Source organism: Pyxicephalus adspersus, chromosome 2 (assembly GCF_032062135.1).
Source record: "Pyxicephalus adspersus chromosome 2, UCB_Pads_2.0, whole genome shotgun sequence".
Taxonomy (NCBI): Eukaryota; Metazoa; Chordata; class Amphibia; order Anura; family Pyxicephalidae; genus Pyxicephalus; species Pyxicephalus adspersus.
Genome location: NC_092859.1, coordinates 61,482,965 through 61,507,681, shown reverse-complemented (window position 1 = coordinate 61,507,681; position 24,717 = coordinate 61,482,965). Strand labels below are relative to the sequence as shown.

Below are 24,717 nucleotides of genomic sequence, written 5' to 3'. Positions count from 1 at the left end.
ACTGTAACTGCAAGTGCAGAAAATTTCATCACTATGGCACCATCACAAGGTACAAAAAACTATACCTGTCATACTGTGCCACCCTGTCACATATAGCTGGCCACTTACCTTCTGTAAACCCTATTTTTTCTTCAACAGTATAGAAAATAAAAAGTGGGATAGATGGCGGACTCTTGTGGCTATCTAAAACTTTATTGCTGCGACACCATCACAATATACGAAAAACTATAGCTATTACACCGTGCTACCCAGTCACACATATCTGGCCACGTACCTTCTGTGAACCCTAATTTCTCATAAACAGGGAGATAGAGACCTGAAGATGTAGTAAGTAAGAACATGTACCCCTTGGCTATCTGTCGCATGAACTGCATTTCTCTGGAAGTATCCATTGCAGAGTTATTGGGGTACAAAGAAGGTTAGTGGCCCCCTATAAGTGTCAGGACCTATTGTATGGTGTAGTTTCTTCTCCTTGATACAGGAGTGGTGAGCGAGGAGCAATATATGACTGGCTAGCACTGTAGGATAGCTTTAGTTTTTTATCTTTCATTAATAAAATGTCACATTAATAAAAATGAGCATCAAATGTGCAGAAATTCCTCATTTGTAATTTTTTTTTATTTGATGCATGTACGTTACGGTAACTAGAAACATTTCAATTTATTTTGAATTTAAACAAACTATTCTAGTGTTGTTTGCATTGTGCCAGTGACTTTTATCTCAATGTCAACATTGGCCCTCAAATGAAAACACCACTGATCTAGCACATACATGCATACTGCATACTGTATTATGTAGGTGCTCTGTAATAGTCCATAGCTTAGTATATTCTGTTCAATTTTGTTAGGAGAAGAAATATCTGGTTCTGAAGATAGTGGATCAGATGAGGAAGATGATGAAGATGGAGAAATTGGAGAGGATGGAGAAAAGAAAAAAAGACGAAGAGGTAGGGTCTCCTTGCTTAAAACATGACTAACTGCAGCATCATTGCTGATCTTTTTTCAGTTATGTCTTTTTACCTGTGTTTATTTAGTATTTTTAAGTTGATGTGGGTGAAATTTCCTGATTTTTTGGTTCATTAACAATCAGACAGCTGTGAATTAATCAACATTTGTAGGAGATGTGACATAAACCTTTCTGTATGTGATATGAAGATTCTGACTGTAGGGTTTGTTAGGGAACCTCTTATAACAGACAGTCATGTTACAAAAATTACACCCACTTTCAATTCTACGGTTTTACATATCAGGACACAATACCATTTTTTTCTGGTCCTTAGTAGGTACTAAAATATTTTAAATCTAAACTTAGGTGTAAAACACACAAACTATTCCAACAGTGTTGTTTAGTGTATAACAAAAATTGTGCTAAAATGGAGAAACTGAGTGTCAAAAAAGTCATCAGCTTGTAAAACCATCTTTAGTAGCAGCTGTCTCTCACATCATTAAAAATTTCTCGCATCAGAGGAATTTTGTCCCATTCCTTTTTACAACATTGCTTTAGTTCATTAAGATTTACAGGCATTCTCATCTCCCTTGGGGTCTCGCAACAGCATTTCTATCGGGTTGAGGTTTGGACTTTGACAAACAAGTCATTCTCTTTCATTCTTTTTCTAATTGTACCGTCATGACTTTTAACATTTAACATGCAAAAGCCTGCAGAGACGAAGATGTAGCAGTTTTTTTTTTTTTGGTTTTGAATGTTTTTTTACTTGTGATTAATCTTTCTCACTGAAGAATGATGGACTACAGATTGTTCAGGAATTACACTAAAACTCTTTCCAGATTGATGGACAGCAACAATTGCTTCTTATTAAGGCAATATACTGATCCCGATTAGCTGTCCCTCTCTCTGATGACTTCTGTTTACAGCGACGCTGGGAGACCGAGTAATACACACAACTCAAGCATGTAGTTAAATCACTCTCAAAACGTAATTGTTTGCACACAGTATATATACCAGTTCAAAGGCATGATTGCATGACTACAGACAACTAGCAGACATGACAAATGTCCTTGTGGTTCTCTTGGAACAGGATATTCATGTCAGGAGAACAGATAAATGGCCGAAAGGAGGAAGGGGAGAGTTTCAAGGCAAAAAGGGGGGAAGCAGACATAATTCAATCATCTACAAAACATAACAAAAGCACAAAAATATTTACCTTCAAGACTCAGCAAAAATCCACTTCTTACATTTCCTTACACTTCTCTAAGATACTTCCTGATATCTTTCCTCCTTGGCATTGTGTTAACACACACTTGAATGCTTTAGACCAGCAAACTGTAAAAAAAAATTAGTTTAATAGAGGTGGTCACTCTTGCTGATGAATAATTACTGTGTTATGTGTGTTAGATTAGCATCATCTGTCTGCTACTTTTCCTCCTAATTCCAATGGAAATTTTCACTCACTGTATGTCATACAAATTGTCTGCAGGGGTCCTTTGGAAATTTATACATATGTACTTTTAACCATTCCTTTTTGGATTAAAGTTTTTTTTCATATTCAACTTTTATAACGAGCTGGCAAGAACTCAAATCAAGAACAAAAATTTAACAGTTACTACCGTGTTTCCCCGAAAGTAAGACCTACCCCGAAAATAAGACCTAGCACTTAGGATGTTGTGAATTGTGTTTTTTTTTTATAAGTAGTAGTAGTTTTCTCTAGTGATTACTTTTAGTTTGTTAGCCATAGTTTTTTTTTTTTTTTTTTTTTTTTTTGCCTTAAATTAAAGTGCACACTAAGTTTGCTTTTAACATTCCTATGTGATCACCATCCCACTTATTTCAGGGTTTCTAAGATCCTTCTACAGATAAGTCAGTCTGCCCAAGTCACTTCACATAACTACCGCAAAACCATTTTTTTAACTCCAGGGTTAAAAAAACAAAGCCATTGGAGACACAAAATATGGTCGTGTTGTATATAGAGGGTTTTTAATGCCCTTTGTTTTTAGGGATGTAATAAAAAAGAATGTGCTGTTTTGAAATTGTTACATGGAAGCCCTGAATACTGCAGATAATTAATGGAGATAGCAATGCTTGTAATTAATTTAGTATGAAATAAATCTTGACGCTCACAAAATCAGTTATGTAACATATGACTGCAGGTCATGTGCTTTTTGAAGAAAAATATTGCCTGTAAAAATACATAGATACATACATATAGTGAATATGTGTTTCATTTTTGTTTTATCTCCTAAATATTAGGAACATGTATGTATGTTATGTAGTTTTTTGTTTAAAAGAAGAGCAACATATACCAGCACTATGCCTTAACTACTAGCCATTTCCTAGCTTTTTATCTACGTTTAAATTGTTTGGTTCTTGTGTAATCATATTAAGTTGCAAATCATCTCATGATATGGTCACCTAAAGTTACTATTATAGTTATATATCATGCTGACACTTTTCATATACCTCATGACAGTTCTCATGAGGTATATTTAAAAGGGTTGCCTTTAACTGGCAGATGTAGATGTAGATGTTTTCCTCTGGTTCCCAAATTTCATACCACAATGGACCTTGGATTTAAAGAGATATGTAAACTGAGGATTCTTACAAATATGAATAGAAACTCCAGTCAAACCACAAAATATACAGATGAGATACATATAAATGAGCTGTTATAACTGATCACTTTATTCTTGAACCTTAATCTTTAACTTCATCATGGAATGTCAGAGAGCAGAGCTAGCTGGACACTGCTTTCTGCATTATTGGTCAAAATTCCATTTAGATTCACCGACCATTAAAGTGAAGCCCTCCACAAGTTTACAAACACAATGATTCCAAACCCTCCTGGTTCTCTTTAGTTTTGGGATACTCAACATTTCCCAGGACCTTGCTGAAAGGAGGTGTCTGTTGCACTCACTAGAGATTTAAACAAAAAAAGTTTTTATTTCTGTTTTGTTTTGTTTTTTTGCAGCATTAAGACCGGGTCTACATAGATGTTTTTATGCACTTTTATTAGCGTTTTAAAGCTTGCCTTTAAAACGCTGGAAACTGTCTGTGACGTGTTTTCCCGGGGTTTTACTGCGTTGACTTTACAAGCGCTTATAAAAGCAGGAAAACGCTGTGAAATATATGGAAGCGTTTACCCAAGGTTTCCCGATCTAACCCTGCGTTTTAATTTTTTCAGCGTTGCAAGGAGTGTTATAGATGGCGCTCATAAACGTGCCTCAAGGAAACGTCCTGGTGTAGAATAGCCCATTGGAATTTCAAACATGGGCTTTTAAAGCCTCAGGTTAAAGGCTGGAGAAAAGGTTCGTGTAAACTAGAGTAAAATAAGCAACCCTTGTAACTGTAGACTGTTCTAAATTGTTAGGTTTAGTGGTTAGTTGATACAATGTTGCATGAATAGAAGGGTGTATCTTTTCCAGTAAAACCTAAAATTTCTTAAATAGAACTGCCACTTCCCTTAATCGCGGACGTGGCCAGTAAGGCTTTCTATTTGGTTTTATTAGTCCAAAGCCACTTTTTTTTTTTTTATAGTTTTGTTGATATATTTATCCTTCTTAATCAGTTCAGTTCTACTTTATGAAATCTCATGTTGCTATGTTACAACTTTTCCACCACAGATGTAACAGAGTAGGCTTTTAAATGACAACCTCACAGAAAAATACATAAAACAGTTTGATACAATGTTATTTATTAACATATCTGCCCAATTTGAAGAAATTGTTACACAATTTTTTTGCAGGCAATTTACATATTATATATTAAAGTTTGTATTGTATACCTATATTAATGTTTGTAGAGACATATGGACACCACCACTAGGTGTGAAAATTCTGCACAATATCTCTTTCATCTCATCAAAAATTTATCGTGTTACAGGAGTTTCAGTTTTAATAAAACCACACTGCTCTGCTAATAATATCTTTTCTTTTTCAGTGTAAATCGATTAATCTAAGAAAATTTTTGTCTCTTAAGGTTTTTTTATTTTTTTTTTTTTTTACTGGTTCTGTGCCACTAGTAAGTGCTATTATTTCTTACTATTATTATCTTAATATTTCCATCATGTGCTGCTTTTAGTTTAATATCAATATCCTATCAATATTATGAATTCCAATTTTTTTTCTTGTTTGTAAATTTTTGGATTGTAAGTTACTAGGGGGAAACCTAAAGAACATAGAAACCACATTAGGGTTGTGGCCATTTTGATAATTAAACCCAGGACCTAGTGTAACAAAAAAACATTCAGCGCCCATTATTTCGTTTGACATTTTTATAATCTATATGGTTGTGTTGGTGTGCCTTAGTTGCAAAGGATGTATACAGTATATATGTGTGGCTAATCATAATTGTGTTGCCAGTTTGACTGGGAGCAGAGTTGTGCTACATATTTAGACACATGGCGGAAAATATATTGTTTTTAAAATAGCTCCTTTACATACGTTCATTGCGTAGTAAATATAGTCCTGTGTTTTGCATTGTCAAACATTCAGTTCCCACAGTTCAGTCATTTTTATGGGCAGTCCTTAATGCATTTTTTTAAATTTATGCCAAGCATTAGAGGGACATATTACATGATAGTTTTGTTAAAAAAATGAAATATTGTTGTTAATAATATTGTAGACAAAAACCTCTAGAAAATATTCAAACACAAAATTAGTCATTCAATTTATTATAAATTACCACTATATTTAATCAGCAGTGGAAATCTCAGATGAGGCTAAAGGAAGTACCGCACTGGTTAAATAAATATAGAGGTAGCTATGAAAGGGTAATTATCTAGAAGTCGTGACAGTATCATAATTCACAGTGATTAATCAAGGATTTTATTCAGATCCAGAAATCACACACATTGGGGGTTGTTGTGATTCTGAAAATGAAGTTTTTCTTCTGGGTAAAAGAGGTTGTATTGCACAGAGGACACGGACACAATCTAGACTGGCTACATTGAATGGGGGAAGTATTGTGGGTAAGCTGTCACTGTTACAAGGTTAGGCACAAAGAGATAATTTTTTGTACCGGCATCATTTCCTGTGATTACCTAGCTACTAATCCTTACAAAACAAAAATCCTTAGCAGTGTGGATTGTAGCATGTAGAAGCAATCCGTTACCCAAAACTTGGTTCATTGTGCTAAATGTGAACCAGTAGCTAGGGTAGGTGACGACTGGTAAAATAAAAATCCCCTGTGTATCCCCCTAAATTTTTTTTTTCTTTTTTCTGGGGGTTCCTAAAAATGTAATCTGGTGTATATTGTTTGCCTTTGCCCTGATTTTTCTTTGGGCAGCTAAGCATTTTTTTTTCTTATACCTTTTTTCTGCTTTCCAGTAAAGGGGTTTTTGTATTTTGTTTAAATCTGTGCAGATCTAGTATTCTGTGCACTTCTGTGCTTACTTTTGTCATAAATTGTGTTCTATTATGTCTTTTGGGGCCATGTTCCTTTCTTTTCAGGCAGTAGCAGCTCAGACTCCACAGTGACAGAGAGACCAGTGAATAGGAACTTACCTAGTGAGTGGCAGCTCCTGAGCTAACCCTTGAACGTGCTCTGTAATCCCCCCTTTTTTGCTGACCTGCTACTTGCTATTGAAACAGTATAGTATAAATGGTTAAACCCCAATGCATGCTTTCATGTTTACTGCAGTTACTTTGTTTTACACTTGACAAATGCTCTGCCTTGGAATTTGTTGCACCGTTGATCATATACCTTGCCCTATATAGCTTTTTCTGAAGAAACAATAATTTACTTGCCATTTGTGGTTTTGCTGCTCTATAATTACAATAAAATGTGTGGTGAAGCATAATGTATTGATTTACCTCACTGGCAATGGTAAAGCATATAAAAATACACTAACCCTAAATGCAAGCTGATCCAAATGTTTAGCTTTTTAAAATGTAAGCATTATGTTGTTTCTCACACACTCCCATGCTTCATCATTCAAAAGAATTACAAGTTAAATTTGTACTCCTAAACCCCAATTGTCTCTTCTTTGAACGTTTGTCTCTTTATACGCTCTTGCCTCTCTTACTATCTTCCTGTTATCCCTCGTTTAATCCACTTCAGTTGCACTTTTTACCTAATCCTTTTTTCTCCATTACTTTGGTAACTCATAAATTGACCTTACATTTTCTCATCACACCTACCTATGTATGAGAATATGAAACTTAAAGTAACATATGATAAACATATTATTCTAATATTGCTTTCAACTAAATCAGTTATCATTCAAAAGTCTGTGCAATTACCTCAAGGCTTCAAAAAATACAGGTGGACTGATGAGGGGCTGATGTGCTAAGTAGTGGAGACGATGAACAAACGATTTGGGTTTGGGTGTGGAGAGACAAAAAATGGGTGAACAAGATGGGACGGAGTCTTGAGAAAGGACATTTTGGAAAAGGCACTGAGAAGTATTTGGGGTATGGAGGAAGAGAAAAGAAATTAGGTGAGTTTTCAGAAAAGAATAAGCTGGTAAACTGTAAAACAGATGAAATTGAAGGAGATATTGATTGGTTTTGACATTTTCTATTTGTTTTGTAAGCAAAAATTGAAAACCCTTTAGTTTAGTAAATTGGTAATTAAAGTTCAGATTTAAACTAGCCTTTGAAAACATTTTCAACATAGAGGAACAGTGTTCCTCCCAGAAATTTTTTTTTCAGCCGGGTGGTGGGAAGCTGTAGCCGGGCGGTCAAAAAGGGGGTGTGGCAAAAGACGGCAAATTTAGTGCTCCCAGTTGTTTATGCAATGGGTATCCAGTAACCTCTTATTGTTTCATTGAAATATATCTTGAAATTCTTTAAAGCTGGGAGGCTGCAATTGTAGTAGTTAGTATCTATGAGGGTCCCCTGTGCACCCTGAAAAGTACAAGTCATTGTGACATACATATTAGGAGATATGGGGGTTTGTACACAAGAAGCTGTGAGGATGCAGAACAACATGTAGACTTCACATACAGCTCTAGCAGTGGATACATTTCACAGGCAGCTTTTTTTTCTTTTTTTTTTTTTAATAGAAATTCCAGCTCGTGCTATCAGATGGGGGGGGGGGTGCCTGTGTCTCATTCACATGAAGGCTGAACTGTGTGCTCACCTCTCATCAGCAGCAGCAATCCTCTGAACGGATGACAGGTGATCACAGAGCAGCCTCACTGAGATCCGTGCAGAGGAATAGAGCTGCCGACGAAGAGGTGGGCGAGGTATTCACAGCAGCTGGTCGGAGCAACTGGCTAAAACCCTCTGGGGAGAACTATGGAGGAACCCCTGAATAAAGCTGCGTACACACTTGCAATTTTTGTCGTTGGAAAGGATCTTTCACGATCCTTTCCAACGACAAGGGGCTGCAAGATGCATGAACGATGCTGTACATACAGCACCGTTCATGGTCTATGGAGAGGGGAGGGGGGAGAGCGACGGAGCGGCACCCTGCTGCGCGCTCTCCCCTTCCCTTTCATTACGATCGGCTGTCGTCCATCGTCCGTGGATCCGGCAGGTCGGTCGTCCGGACGATGGACGACACCGACTGTACACACGGAAGATTTTCGCCCGATAATTGGCCGATGCCGATTATCGGGCGATAAAAATCTGCCGTGTGTACGTAGCTTAACTTTCAGGTTTTCAGGGAATCCCTTCTACAATTACTTTATACACAGTTCACAGTATATTAGAATCGTGATCAGTGGGGACAATGCCTCAGATATGGTTAGCCAGTGGGAAGAATGTCTCCCTTACTGATAGCCAAAAAGAGCATTGGTATCTATTAAACTGACCAGAGATGCACAAATTGCTCATTGTTACAGCAATTCCTAGAGACCTCTGAAGCAACCCTAGCTGAGAAACTCTGCCTGCACTCTTTAGGGCTTGAGTGGACCGGCTTTTAAGAAGTCATCTTGGCCCTTCCAACATGGACCTATCTATATAGACTTTAATTGAGGACCATAAACATATATATATATATAACATTGTCTTTATCAACTGAAATGTGTTTTAGCATTTATAGATGTGTATTGGTGCAAAAGTATTTTTTTTTTTTTTTTTTTTTTTTTTTTTTTACAGATATGTTTTTTGAAGAATATTTGTTTGTCTGTTTGTGGGAGTCAGAGTCCACTTGCATGTATACAATATTATCTTTAGGGGTTTTAAATGACTACACAACTGTAATAAATAGTGTTGTAACTGTCTAGAATTCAGCTTTAGAGTGTAAAAGGACAAAAAAGTACATATTTGTAATACATTTGTTTTACCATTTTTTTTTTTGTTCTGCTATTGCTGACAGTCCTTCCCAGTTATCTCTAACTGAACTACAGAACACCCTTTACCTTTCATTTACACAATAGTGGTAAGTGTTCTGTAGGCCAGCAGTACAATATACTTTTGTAAAATATTTCATTGCAAAAGAGTAGCCAGCTACATTGTTAGGAGCATACTGGCAATTCAACAGTTTTTTCTTCCGTACTTACGCATTTATAAGGGGACTAATTCAGACATACGCTACTAGTCTTTGGGGTCTATTTATAAAGTTATTTAATATTTATTAAATCTGACATTCACTGAAACCTTCCCTGGTGAAGAAATTATTACTTTTTAATTACATGGACCTGGAAAATTCTCCACCAGAAAATGTTTGAATGTATGTCAGATTCAGTACTTAGAAATAGACCCCCATATGTGCAATAAGACTGGGGGTAAACCTTAAAATGCATTTTAGATGATACAATAAGGGAGACAATATTGTCTTTAAAGAACACAGAACAGAAATGGGAATGTTTCAAGTCTGCTCTACAAAAGCACAATGAACAATATATTCCAATAGGTAATACGTTTGAGAGGCTAAAATTAAAACCTATGTGGCTCACAGCTGATGTTAAAAAAGCCATAAGGAACAAGAAAAGGGCATTTTCAAAAATATAAAAATAAGGATCACCTTCATCATTTGAAAACTATAAAGAATATTACAAAAGATGTAAAAAGGAGGTAAATGCAAAACTTCAAAATCAAAGATATATTGAAAAGGAAAGTAGGGCAAACCCCTATTTTTTTTAATATAATAATAGCAAAAAAGATCAGATCTGAGCATGTAAGCCCCTTTTTTTCATATTAGCAATGTCACTACTTTAAATGAGTCACAATGGCTCACAATTGATATGACTGAGAAACAGTTGGGCAAAATAAGGTTGACAAAGCACCAGGACCCGATGGATTACATCCACATGTCCTCAAAGAGCTGAGCTAGGTTATTTTAAAGCCAATATTTGTAGGGACTCTTTAGACACTGACATGGTGCCAATGGATTGGCGTAAGGCCAATGTGGTTCCTAGCTTCAAAAAGGGAGCAAAGTCATTACCAGGTAACTACAGACCGGTCAGTTTAACGTCCATAGTTGAAAAGGTCCTAGAGAGTTTGACCACATGGAGGAGTTTCTGCTATAAAATATAATTATAAGTCATAGTCAGCATGGCTTCAAGAAAGTAAAGTAAAATTTATTGTCAGGCAAATTTACTTTCTTTTCATGAGGAAGTAAGTAAACATGTATCCCGTGGAATAGCAGTTGATATAGTGTACTTGTACTTTGCTAAAACATTTGACACAATACCCCAAGACGGTTAATATGCAACTTAGGGTCAATAGGTTTAGAGAAGTCAATCTGTAAATAGATAGACAACTGGCATAAAGACCGCATTCAGAGAGTTGTAAGTATAGATTAATTATCTGAATTGTCTAAGGTTATTAGTGGTGTACCCCAGGGTTCAGTTTTGGGACCTTTACTGTTTAACATCTTTGAAAAAGATATAGAGTTTGGGATTAAAAGTACATTTTCTGTGTTTGCAGATGACACCAAACTATGTGGGATAAGGTCCATACAGGATGTTTAAAATCTACAACAGACCTGGATGTACTGTTTGATTAGGCAGCCCAGTGGCAAATGGCATTTAATATAGATAAATGTAAAACATATTCAGTATGCATGCTTCATACTGTCTAAGGGGAATATATTTGGGGGAGTCAGAAATGGAAAAGAATCTGGGGGTTCTGGTAGATTATAGACCTAATAACAACATGCAATGCTAAGCTGCAATATCTAAAGCTAGTAAAGTACTTTCTTGTTTTAAAAGAGGAATAGACTGCAGAGATGGAGACATAATCCTTTCCCTGTCCCCCTATAGCATTGCTCAGAACACATCAGGAATATGCAGTCTAGTATTGGGCACCAATTCACAAAAAGGACATTGTGAAATTGGAGAGAGTGCAGAGAAGGGTAACTAAACTTAAAAAAAAAAAAAAAAAAAAAAAAGGAATGGTGGAGCCCAGCTATGAGGAGACATTAGCTGAACGGAATTTATTCTCCCTTGAGAAGAGACGTTTAAGGGGGGGGGTATGATCATCCTGTATATGTATGTGTATGTATGTATGTATGTATGTATGTATATGTTTGGTGTTTGGTCCGTATGGAGAACTCTTTCCAAATATTCACTACTATATATATATAATAATATATAATATTCACCACTACTATATTCAAATGCTTATTACAAAGAACAAAAGGGCACTCTTTGTGTCTGGAGGAAAAATAAGTTTAGGCTCTCTATAAAGAAGCGATTCTTCACTGTAAGGTCTGTAAAAATAAGGACCTGGCTCCCTCAGGAAGTAGTTTCAGCAACTACTATAGATTGCTTCAGGAAAAAGCTGGATGCTTTTCTAGAAGCGCAGAATATAACTGGGTATTAAGGATTTAAAATAAAGATAACAGAGACTGTTGATCCAGGGAACATCTGGTTGCCTCATAGAATCAGGAAGGAATTTTTCCCCCTGTTGAAGCAAATTGTACCAGGGCTTTTTTCTTCCTCTGGCCAACTATGTCTTACAGGGTTTTATATCTGGGATTTGTTTATTTCCCTAGTGGTTGAACTTATTAGACTTATTTTTTCAATGGCTAAAAAACTAAAAATAAACTTTTTTTTTTTTCTGTACCATCCTCACTCAACTAAAATCATTAGGGTCAGTACCAAACAACCTGTATCTTTGAGAAGTGAAGAGTACATAATATAGATAGGCAATATACAATATAGATAGGGCAATCATAAGTTCCTCTGATGTGTTCTTTTTTAATATTCTGAGCTTAATTTACCTACATTTGCTATATAAATCGGTCTTAAAAGGTATTTTGAAAATAGCAATAATATATACTGTAGTCCCAGTGCATTTCCCGTTTTTTTTTTTTTTTTGATGAATTATTGTACCATTGTTTTTTGTGTTATTTGCGCTGTAGAGTTGCAATGCAGTTACTACTTTCCATGTACCTAAAATCAGCTGCTAAACTTGACTGTATGCAGTTCTTAAAAGTGACTCACAAGTGTTTATGGAACTTTAAAAAAAAAAAACTACTAGAAGAGTGTTGTTTAAAAGTTGCAATTGGAAGCAGGAGCATATAATATTCTGCCCATCCATTACTTCAGAAATGCCTCTCAACCACTTCAGAAGTGCTTTTCAGACCCTAAGTAGGGATTTGAAATGCATTCCCCTCTATGGATGCAGTTGACAGAACCAAACAACCAATCATAAGATGCTACATGAATCATCTCAAAATGACAAACCACATGTGCCTGAAAACACCCAATAAAAACCTTTCCAACAGAATTTCAAAGGCATTGGTGTCAGGTTTTGGGCTGTCAGGTGCTAAAAAAACAACGGCATTAACTGCTGTCCATTGAAACAAGCCTTTATTTGGTAAATGCTTCTTATTCTTCCTATTTAGTAACTGCTAGTATCTAAATATGATCCATTGTGTATCCTTCTGAAAACAACAGTTTGTTATGGGGTACTGTACTTACCAAATTAACAATTCTTGTTAAAACTGCATGTTACTTATATGTGATTCTCTACATATTGCAAAAACAGGTTTTAAAATGCATTATTTCATTACACTAATATACTGCACACAAAGTCTCGGCTTGATTCAGCAAAATCAGAGTGTGACCAGGTTTATATTTTTTTTCAGTGTAATATAACATCCATGTTTTTTTTTTTTCTCTCTTCACTGCTGCTTACCTGTGGTTTAATTGCTACTGCTTCCTAATACAAGAATACACAGGTTGGTGTGATGGGTTTGAGTTTTTTTAAGTCATATGGTGATCTGTCATTATCGTTGCAGGCACTGAACTGCTTATTTCACATTGCATTAGTTAAGCCAAGTGCTTTTTTATAAGGGTGTTTTTTGAATTCATGCTTTAGTTATTTATATGTAAAACACTTTAAATGTATGCAGGCAAGTAAACCCTTAACTGCTATAACTGAATAGTCTACTCATTTCATATCGCCTTGCTTGACAAAAAAAAACTTTTGCCGTATTTATAAATGTGGGTGCTTATCACATAGATTTTATTTTTAAGCCGTTAGCAGTCGCAAACTTTTCATACACAAAGACTATTTAAAGCCTGCTGGATGACAAGGGGGGTTATCTTGCTCTTGGTAAAGAATTTCTAAAGTGTTGAAAACAAAGTCAATATCTAGTATAGTTATATGTTTTGTTTTGTTTTATTAATATACTTTAAACTTACAGCAAATATTCAATCTTGACCATACAGGGCTTTCTAAAAAAAAAAAAAAAAGTGAAAGTGAAATGATCAGATTGGCATTCCTAATGGCTAACATACTGTGCACTAATAGCTTTTGGCATGTATATTGAGTTGTTAGTATAACTTTGTATCAAATGTGAGAACATTCAAATAGAAACTTTGTATTCTAGTGTTTGGAATCTTCCGTATAGGGGTTTGTTTAATTCCGTAGCATGTTCATTGGCCGTCGTGTATTTCTAGGCAAGAAGAAGGTTTCCCCTGATAAAATGGCAGAGATGCAAGCTCGTATTGATGAAGAAAGGAGGGCTCTTGAAGCAAAACTTGATATGGAGGAAGAAGAAAGGAATAAAGCAAGAGCGGAACTTGAAAAAAGAGAAAAGGACCTGCTAAAAGCTCAGTGAGTAACACTAATGAAATGTATGTCATACATAGGGCAATGGTGCCCAGCCTTTTTTCATCTGCGGGCCTCTGTTGACATTGAGATAAAACGTGCGAGCCACAATGCAAACAAACATTAAAGATGTGTTTAAAACTAGAATAGTTTTAATTTAAAATAAAATCTAATTGAAAAGTTTCTAGTTACCGTAACAAACATGCACCAAATAAAGAAATGACAAATCAAGAATTTCTGCACTCACTATTTGATGCTCATTTTAAAAATGCAGCATTTTATTAATAAAAGATACAAAACTATTTGATGCTCATTTTAATAATGCAGTATTTTATTAATGAAAGATACAAAATTAAAGCTATCATACAGTGCTGGCCGGTCATTTATTGCTCCCCGCTCACCATTCCTGTATTAAAGAGCAGAAACTACACCATAAAATGTATCTTGTCAGTTATAGGGGGCCACTAACCTTCTTTGTACCCCAGTAGCTCTGCAATGGATACTATCTGAGAAATGCAGTTCATGTGATAGATAGACAAGGGGTACATGTTCTTACTGCTACATGGCCAGGTTCCATGGAAGTGGCCCCCAGAGGTCCCGAACATGCAAACTCAGTTTGGGGACCCTGGTCTTGAAATAGCCTCAATGTGAAAATATCCCTGATTGTTGTTAGGATTTTATGCTTGTGACCCCGTATCTGGCAACTTTTGTTCAGGGGGCTGACATTTTTTTTAACAAGTTTATCGCCAGCCCAGGCTAGTCCAAGCATAAAGGTCAATTTTCCTCCTTATAAACATTCCTCCGTGTTTTTTTTTCTTTTTTCCTCTGTCATAACTCATAACAGGCTTTTGAGATCTTTACCGGGAGCTTAGAGGCAGGATCCAAGTGGATGCCTCTTCTCAAGTTCTAGGTCTCCCTATTGGATATCAGTGGTAACAATACTACTGATAACCCTACTCCTCTGCATACTCAATTAGCATCTGTGTAGGCTATACAGCCTCTCGGGGAGACAACTATGCAGTTAAAAGACTACAGACTTAGCATTGTCGCTCTGTGGAAAGGAGACCAATGGACTCTCAGGATTATCATTTATTAATTTTAGCCTAATTTTTGTTTTTCTTTATGACTTAACAAGTGTGCATGTAAGGGTTTGTGATCGTAATATAATTTGATTTTCTGTATTCTTGTTTAGGGACAGTAAGGCAGTTCGATTTTTTTTAGAAAAAGATCATCAGCAGGTTTCCTATCGTGCCAAAATTTCTATACTTGTAACTATTGATACATTTTTTTTATCTCATAACAAGCATATTGTTGCATTAAAAAATAAATGTCCAAGTCAGTCAAAACTTTCTTAGAATTTGGTGTCCCGAGGGTATTTGTTAAAAGTATTCTAAACCAACTGATTGTAACCCCAAACTTCTATTTTATCAATTGATCATGTAATTGCGAATATCCCATGATGTTTTAGAATATAATGAAGTTTTGGGCGAATAATAGTTTTTCCTAAAATGAAAAAAGGTATTAAGGAAAATATATTATTTTATTCTTTTAAGACAAGAACACCAGTCCCTGCTGGAGAAGCTTTCTGCTTTGGAGAAGAAGGTAATTGTTGGTGGGGTAGATTTACTGGCCAAAGCAGAAGAACAAGAACGGCTTTTAGAAGAGTCAAATGCTGAACTTGAAGAACGTAGAAGGAGGGCAGAAAAGCTTCGCAAGGAATTAGAGGAGAAGGAGGTTTGTTACATATTTATAATTTAAAACCCCAGGGCTAAAATAACTATCACTTTCCTGAAGATGTGTAATGCCAGGCAGGCAACCTTGGTAGGAGACATCAGGTTGTTGTAGAATTATCTAGTGCATAAAATGTACTTATTTTTAGTGAAAATACAAGAAACCATAAACAAAAGTAATTAATTATTTTTTTTGTATGTTTATTTCTTTTTGAAGAACATTTGGTAGATGAAAATTGATGACCATGCCTACAGAGCCCCTAAACTAAAATTAGATTGTGCACCTATTTTTTTTTTTTTTTTTCTTATTGTACATAGTAAATGTTCATATTGTGCTGGCTGCTTGTTGTTTATTAACCTTTTGTTTTATGTCATAAAGCAAGAACGCTTGGATATTGAAGAAAAGTATACAAGCTTACAGGAGGAGGCCCAGGGTAAAACCAAAAAGTTGAAAAAAGTGTGGACAATGCTGATGGCAGCCAAGTCTGAGGTTTGTTTTACTAAACATACCTTATTAGGCATAATATTTATTTGATCATGTATGTGCTTACAAGCTTAAAGCATTCTACCTAAATATTTGGGGTTAATGGCAATCAGGTTATGCACATATAATGGTATTTTCTTTGTGACCCTATTGGAGCGATTTAGAGGTGTTTTGTGTTAACCTTTGTGTCTGTGTTATATTTTTTTTTTTTTTGTGGTGTCTGTGTTAATCTTTCTAGCTATGGAATGGGAATTATTGAACAGTATAATAAAAAACCTTGAAAACTCCCTATAAATATCCATTAATTAAATTTTTCATCATGTTGAACTGAATTTGGCTTTATGCAATGTTTAGACTTGCATAGGATGTTTTAGAATGTGACATCCTGTCATCATATATTGTCAGTAATTGTTGCATCGTGAAAGAAGAAATTGCGGATGGAACAAGGGATGAGGTTGAGGCATTATGGGTGGAGTTGAATGTGGGGTTTAATAACACACAATTAATTATTGGAGTCTGCTATGGGGCCCCCCAGTGCTAAAGGAACAAATAGAAAATTTACTACTAGCACACATAGAAAAAGCAGCAGTTTATAGAAGTTTATAGAAGCCCCAACTAGAAATGATACTCTGCTGGACCTAGTTCTTTCTAACAATGCAGAGCCTATAACACATGTGCAAATAAAAGAGAATTTGGGTAGCAGTGACCATATTATGATTTCATTTATTGTAAGCTGTAAACAGGAAGCAAAAACAGGAAAGATAAAAACATTTACATTAAGAGAGCAAATTTTCCATTATTAAGGGCGGCTCTCTGTGATTTAGACTGGGAGACAATATTGTCCTCAAAGAACACAGCACAGAAATGGGAATGTTTCAAGTCTGTTCCACAAAATAAAACTGAAAAATATATTCCAATGGCTAATAGGTTTTAATTTTAGCCTCCTAAACATATGTTACATACAGCTGATGTTAAAAAAACAATAGGGAACAAGAAAAGGGCATTCCAAAAAAATAAAAATGAAGGATAACCTTCATCATTTGAAACCTATAAAGAATATAACAAAAGATGTAAAAAGGGGATAAATGTGCAAAACTTCAAAAATGAAAGACAGATTGCAAAGGAAAGTAAGGCAAACCCCCACAAACATTTCAAATATATTAATAGCAAAAAGATCAGATCTGAGCATTTAGGCCCCTTAAAGGATGTTGCTGGGTTAGTAACTGGGGATAAAGAAAAGCTGGCAAGGTATTGATGGATTAGCGTAAGGCCAATGTAGTTCCTATCTTCAAAAAGGGTGCAAAGTCATTGCCAGGAAACTACAGACACGTTAGTTTAATGTCCATAGTTGGAAAGGTCTTAGAGAGTTTGATAAAGAACCACATAGAGGAGTTTGTGCTAGAAAATTATCTTATAAGTGATAGTCAGCATGGCTTCAAGACAGACAGAAGTTGTCAAAAAAATTTACTCTTTTTATGAGGAAGTAAGTAAACAGGTATACAGTGGAATAGCAGTTGATATAGTGTACTTGGACTTTGCTAAAGCATTTGACACTGTACCCCACAGACAGATATTATGCAAGTCAGATTTGATAGGTTTAGAAAAGTCAAATCTGTAAATGTATAGAGAACTGGCTTAAAGATCGCATCCAGAGAGTTGTAATTAATGATTCATACTCTGAATGGTCTAAGGTTATTAGTGGTGTACCCCAGGGTTCAGTGTTGGGACCTTTACTGTTTACCATCTTTATAAATGATATAGAGTTTGGGAAAAAATACCATTTCTGGGTTTGCAGATGACACCAAATTATGTAATGGAATTATGTCCATGCAGGATGTCTATAATCTATCAGCAGACCTGGATGTACTGTTTGATTGGGCAGCTAAGTGGCAAATGAAATTTAATAGAGATAAATGTAAAATTGTGCACTTGGGAGCTAACAACATGCATGTTTCATACTGTCTAGGGGGAATACATTTGGGGGAGTCAGAAATGTAAAAGGATCTGGGGGATTCTGGTAGATCATAGACCTAATAACAGCATGCAATGCCAAGCTGCAATATATAAAGCTAGTAAAGTACTTTCTTAATTTGTATTAAAAGAGGAATAAATTGCAGAGATGGAGACATTATCCTGCCCCTGTACAAAGCATTGGTCAGACCACATCTGGAATATGGAGTCTAGTTTTGGGCATCAATTCACAAAAAGGACATTGTTGAATTGGAGGGAGTGCAGTGAAGGGCAACTAAATTAATAAAAGGAATGGAGGAGCTCAGCTATGAGGAGAGATTAGCTGAACTGAATCTATTCTCTTTGAGAAGAGACATTTAAGGGGGCATGTGATCACCCTGTATAAATATATAAACGGTCCATATAGAGAACTCTCTTCCCCATTATTCACTTTGAGATCATTACGAAGAACAAGAGGGCACTCTTTCCATCTGGAGGAAAAGAAGTTTAATCTCCGGATAAGGAAGGGATTCTTCACTGTAAGGTCTGTAAAAATGTGGAATCGGCTCCCTCAGGAAGAATTTTCAGCAACTACTATAGATTGTTTTAAGAAAAAGCTGGATGTGTTTCTACAAGCACAGAATATAACTGGGTATTAAGGCTTTAAAATAAAACATCCAGTTGCCTCATGGAATCAGGAAGGAATTTTTTTCTCCTGTTGAAGCAAATTGTACCCAGGGTTTTTTTTTTTGCCTTCCTCTGGATCAACTGTCTTACAGGGTTTTATATCTAAGATATGTTTATTTCCCTAGTGGTTGAACTTGATGGACTTATGTCTTTTGTAGTAATCCCTACTTGGAATGTCCACACAGTTCCTGATGAACCAATACTTCCTCCACACACACATATGTGGTAAAAAAAACTTTTGGAAACATATTGAATTTTACCTTCATTGTGTATGCTTGCTGCCTATTTAAATCATATTTGTAGTTGCTTCTGTAATTTCACAATCATTTACGATTTCAGAACAAAAACAGAAGTATTGCTTGATGCATAAAATGTAAAACATTACAACACTGTATATACACTGTATTCTTCTAACAGACAAAACATTCACAAATTATCACTTATAAATGTACCATCATGGTTTAGTGACACTGTTTCCAGCAATGGGGCCCATGTTAGCATGTGGCAGGCAGTGATCTTTCTTTTTTTTTTAATAATTTACTGAAAAAAATATTAAACTAAATTTACTTTCTTCTTTTTTTTCTAACACTTTTTTCTTCTGTTAGGCTTTGTCAGTCAAACATTTTCTAACTGTGAGAGCTCATCCCTTTATCTGAAACTTTCTAGGTGGCTGTCAAGGTTGACATAGGTGCATCATACCCAAAACGCACATGAGTTAGACATTGAAGGAACAATGTTAAGGTGACCCTGAGGCACTGAGTTCTGCATAAAGACATTGTCCAGATTCCCTTTTGGTACTAGTTGGTCATGGAGCATTTCCTACATCTCGAGCCATTGGAAATCGCTTTCTGCTGATGGTCCATTTGCTTTTCAGAGCCATATGGAAATCCATTCCATTTCTGCTACCCCCCTACAGTGACATGGACACCACCAATCATCAGACTGTCAAAGTTGTCACCCATACCTGAGGCCCTACCTGGTACACTGAGCTCTGAGATGTTTATTGCCATGCAGTTTCAAAATGTCAATTTGTTAGCTCCCAATAAATCACTGGGGTTGACGAAATCTGTAGCCTAGATTCTTTGACCCTCTGGCACCAAGTATGACCTAAGCTCTGGACATAGCCCAAGCTCTGCATAGCGTCTAGCACAGTTTCTGGTTGACCCTGACTGTAAAAGTTCTATACACATAGTGGTCTGCAGTGTCACTCACTGATAAGTCTATTTAAGTGGCTTTTGGCTCATGAAAAAGATCATGATAGCTGTTATGTATGTGGTGTGTAGTACATTAACATTGGAAGGTCAGCTACTATTTCAGTCCTGGGATTTTTTTTAGAATCCCAAAGCATGAACAGGCCTTCCAAGAGTATCTTCTGTTTTGATCTCTTCTTTAGGTAAAGTGTGAAAAGATGATGAGCCCAAAAGGTTTACTGGAGGTTTTTCTATTTAGGAAAGACATGTAATACCTGTTGCCTGTTTCCCCAGTGGATATAGCTGTTGAACTGCATTACAAGAGACATTCACTTACAAAAGCAATGGTGTCTCGCCCAGTAATTTCAAGTAGCTTAAATTTTGGAAGGTGCCAAAGGTGTGTCAAACATTGTAGGACAAACTAAATTCATTCCTATTAACATATTCTCTGTTAGTCTCTTACACTAACCCCATCCTTTCATAGCAGACATATCATCATATCGTACCTTATCAGGAAAATATACAAGGGAGCACATACATTACTCACCTAAACCAGTTTGAGGAGCAATCAATATTCAGACTTACAACATGTACACAAAATAAATGGACTAAAGCCGCCTGGCCTCTCCAATCAGTATTGTTACAGAAAAACAATTGTGCCCATCTTCCAGGGAGTTCTAGGGAAAGGGTTTACTTTCCTTGGATGGTTTGTTCCCCTTGTTAATGGAACATCTCATGTTTCTCATTTGTCTTGAAAAGGCCCAAGGACCATAGAGTTTCTAAACTTCAGTCACTACTTCCAGGTCTTCTTTCTAGTTCAGTGTTGTGTTTTTATTTATTTATTATTTTAATCTTGAGTGTCATCTACATTTGCTTGTGTTAACCAAGGAGGTATCCTCACCCCATGAGGCAGTGTCCAGTCTAATTTTTGCTTCAGATGTTAGATCCTTTAGGTGGTTAAAAGCAACTGGTGCATATAGCCTGCCCCTATTGAGAGTGTGTGTGTGTTTAGTTTTTTTGCCTGTCTGTGGTTATTACAAGCATTTTTATGTTCATTTACTTAATCAATGTACTACCTTATTCCGGAATTCTGTTAAAAACATTCTACTATTCTTTTTGTAAAATAATGTTTACCAAAGATAATTGTAAAGTTCTCTCCTTTCAAATCATGCACCTGTGTTGTTGAGGAATGTTGTGTTTTATTGCATTTATTTATTCTCTGGCTTAATGCTAGATGGCCGATCTTCAGCAAGAACACCAAAGAGAAATAGAGGGGCTTTTAGAGAACATTAGACAGTTAAGTCGAGAACTTCGTCTTCAAATGATCATCATTGATAATTTTATCCCTCAAGAATATCAGGTAACAAAGTTCTTACATTTTATTATCCCTTCACTTTTCATGTTCAAGGCAAGGTTTCCCATGTAGTGATGAGGCTCGTGCATATTTACGGTCTCCAACGATAACGTTGCAAAAGATAACGTTGCAAAAAAAACGTTGCAAAATGGACCTTTTGAGTTGGGTGTTTGGCAAAAGGAAGTCCTGTAGAGAAATGCAATAGAAAAATTTATTTGTTGTGTTTAATTGCATGTTTTACATGTTGGTAATTTTTGTCTAGCAAAATGCAGCCAACAGCTTATTTCTTTAAGTTTTAAAGATGCACACACATTGAGCCTGATTTCCTTGGGCTCTCCAAGTCTAGAGAAAATACACTTTCACCAATAAACCTGGATAGTTTAGCAACCTGGAATAAACTTCTTAGAAAAGTCATTTGTTATTTGTTAGCAAATATTTTCAATCCTGGACCAGATCCATTCTAGGTTTGCTGGATCACCCAGGTTCACTAGTGAAGGTGTATTTTATCTGGTCTTGGAGAGCTTTGATAAACCAGGCTCATTGTTATATAATCAGAAGCAAAAAAAAATAATTGTTTTTATTTATGTCTAGTATTTTTTATCTGAAGGTTAACAATGAAAAAATAACTAATTATTCTAAGATGAACCTTTTTTGCTTCTTTAGGCCATGATTGAAAATTATGTAAACTGGAATGAAGATATTGGTGAATGGCAGTTGGTATGAAAACCCTTTAAATAAATATTTTGTTTTATAATGTTCTTTAAGAAATATGTTGTGTACACAAAAATACTACTGTTTTGCCTGAATAAATGTTTGGTATTTTCAAATAAAATATACAAACATTTTACATAATAAACAAAAGAGGACAAATGCAGGACACGTTTATACCAAAAACCAGGTGGGGAGGAGGCTCTTCTGTCATCCCAATTACGACTTTAACATGTATATAGTTGCAGCCCTGGGTCAAAAACGTCATACTGTTTGCACAATTTAAAGAATACAGTTCAGCACCCTGGCAATTAAGTCTAAACAGTCAGGATGAGCAAGTTGAGAATTAAAACCAACGAAAATCATTCGGGACATAGGAAGTGGGAGAGGGAGGGCTCGGCTTGGAAGGTACAGTAAAAAATCTTAAATGTCTGCCGGGCCATGAAGCACAGCGTTGGCTCTCAAACATTTCTCCATGGGTATGTGCTCCATTGCAGAATATATAGTTAACAATGACTGATCACACAATCTTAAGATAGGTAATGTGTTATACATGGTTCTCAAACCCTTTCACATTTTACCATTGAATTGTTCAGGGTAAATTGACATTTTGTTTTTGTGAGGTACCATGACTTTTTCGGTTTCGAGTAACTTTGTGTAGAGCAGAACTCCAGGCTTTTGCCAGGACTTGCTTTGCGGCTGTAAAAATTAATGGAAGCAGGGGGCGTGGCTAGCTTATGGCGGCATAGCACACGCATTGCTTTAGCTCTGATCAGCCCGGGGAAATCTGACCTGTATCAGTACCCTTGGTGCCTTATTTTAACTCTGGATGGGTCCTAAGGTGGATGGGACAATCGGCAAGAGCACTGCAAACGGGCTGGAGGGCTTTGTTGCTGGCACCCGCACCACAAGGGACTGGGCCGAAAAGCCGTGGCTACAAATATATACTGTGACCGGGGATTGCAGGCCAAAAAGCAGCTGCCTCGCTTAGCTGTGGAACCTGCTTCCCCAGACCCTGAAGAATCTCCCTCCACAGGGCTTACCAAGCTCCCCAATCAGAAGCCCTTACATTCCTGGCACCATGGAAGAATCCTCTACATCCAGCATCTCCCCATCTGCAGGTGAGGAAAACTGGGACTGGAAAGCACATCTTCTTTACCCACCAGACAGAATCTAGCATCTAGCATTGGCAGACTGGAGGCTAGTTGCAAATATGAATTTCAAGTTTTGCAACAATCTTTGCAGCAAGTCACAAGCACTACACTTAGTCTGCAATCTACCTGTGCTGAGCTCTATACACAAGTGACATCCCACAGTGGGATTTTGGAACGCCATAAAGGCAAACTTAACACTCTCTTTTTACTTCATGATGACGCAGAGAATCGTAATCGGCACAATAATATACGTATCGTGCTTACCAGAATCCGTCCCAAACCCAGGGCTTTCTACTGCAGCCTGCTATATTTTTGTGAAACTTTTAGAGGTGCCCCCAGGTGAGAGAGACCGTGTGCAAAGAACTCTTGGTCCACGCAGTAAAGACTCTCGATAGCCAAGAGATTTAATCTGCAACATATTTACAGGACCAAGGAGGATATCATGAGGAAAGCCAGAGATGCTGAATTCCTTGAATATGCAGGAGCACGTCTTCAACTGTTGCCAGACCTTTCTAAATTCACATTGGATGAATGGCTTTGTTCTTCGCATGACTGGGCTGTCAATATTCCTGGGTATACTCTTTTTCATAAAGACAGTCAAACGAAAGTGTGGTGGTGTCTGTATGTGGGAAGTGATCTAAAAGTGAATGTGAAAGAAGAAATTGCAGATGGAACAAGCGATGAGGTTGAGGCAATATGGGTGGAATTGAATGTGGGGTTGAATAACAACAATTAATTATTGAAGTGTTTTTTAATCATGGGAGATTTCAACTTCCCAGGCATTGACTACAGTAATGGCACTACAGAAACCACAAAAGGGAGGAAATTTGTACATTTATTAGACGATAATTTTATGGTATAGTTTATAGAAGCCCTAACTAGAAATGATACTCTGCTGGACCTAGTTCTTTCTAACAATGCATAGCTTATAACAAATGTGCATATAAGAAAATCTGGGTGGCAGTGACCATAATATGGGAAATAATGGGAATCTTTCAAGTCTGTTCTACAAAAGCATACTGAAAAATATATTCCAATGGGTAAAAGGTTTTAATTTTAGCCTCCTAAACCTATGCGTCTCACAGCTGATGTTAATAAAGCCATAAGGAACAAAAAAAGGGCATTCCAAAAATATAAAAATGAAGGATCACCTTCGTTTGAAAACAATAAAGAATAATACAAAAGATGTAAAAAGGATGTGCAAAAATTCAAAATGAAAGACAGATTGCAAAGGAAAGTAAGGCAAACCCCCAAAATTTTTCAAATATATTTATAACAAAAAGATCAGATCTGAGCATGTAGGATTAAAGGATGTTGCTGGGTTGGTAACTGGGGATAAAGAAAAGGCAGATTTACTAAAAACTTTTTTTTTAGCTCTGTGTACACAATTCATAATAGCAATGTCACTGCCTTAAATGAGTCACAATGGCTCAGAATTGATATGATTGAGAAACAGCTGGGAAAAATTAAGTTTGACAAAGCACCAGGACCTGATGGATTACATCCACCTGTCCTCAAAGAGCTGAGCTAGGTTATTGCAAAGCCATTATTTCTAA

General features: G+C 36.4%; 1 protein-coding gene across 3 annotated transcripts in view; it reads left to right on the top strand.

Annotated features, from left to right (window-relative positions):
• Positions 1-24,717, top strand: part of KIF3A (kinesin family member 3A) — a 68,674-nt gene that overhangs the window by 29,790 nt on the left and 14,167 nt on the right. For 2 of the 3 annotated variants that reach the window (XM_072400855.1, XM_072400854.1), the window contains 6 exons: positions 848-946; positions 13,754-13,910; positions 15,458-15,638; positions 16,014-16,124; positions 21,180-21,305; positions 21,963-22,016. In XM_072400855.1, coding sequence (XP_072256956.1) covers positions 848-946; positions 13,754-13,910; positions 15,458-15,638; positions 16,014-16,124; positions 21,180-21,305; positions 21,963-22,016 — 728 coding nt within the window. Of the gene's footprint in view, positions 1-847; positions 951-6,393; positions 6,459-13,753; positions 13,911-15,457; positions 15,639-16,013; positions 16,125-21,179; positions 21,306-21,962; positions 22,017-24,717 lie in introns of all 3 variants that reach the window. The other variant, XM_072400857.1, reaches the window with a different exon arrangement.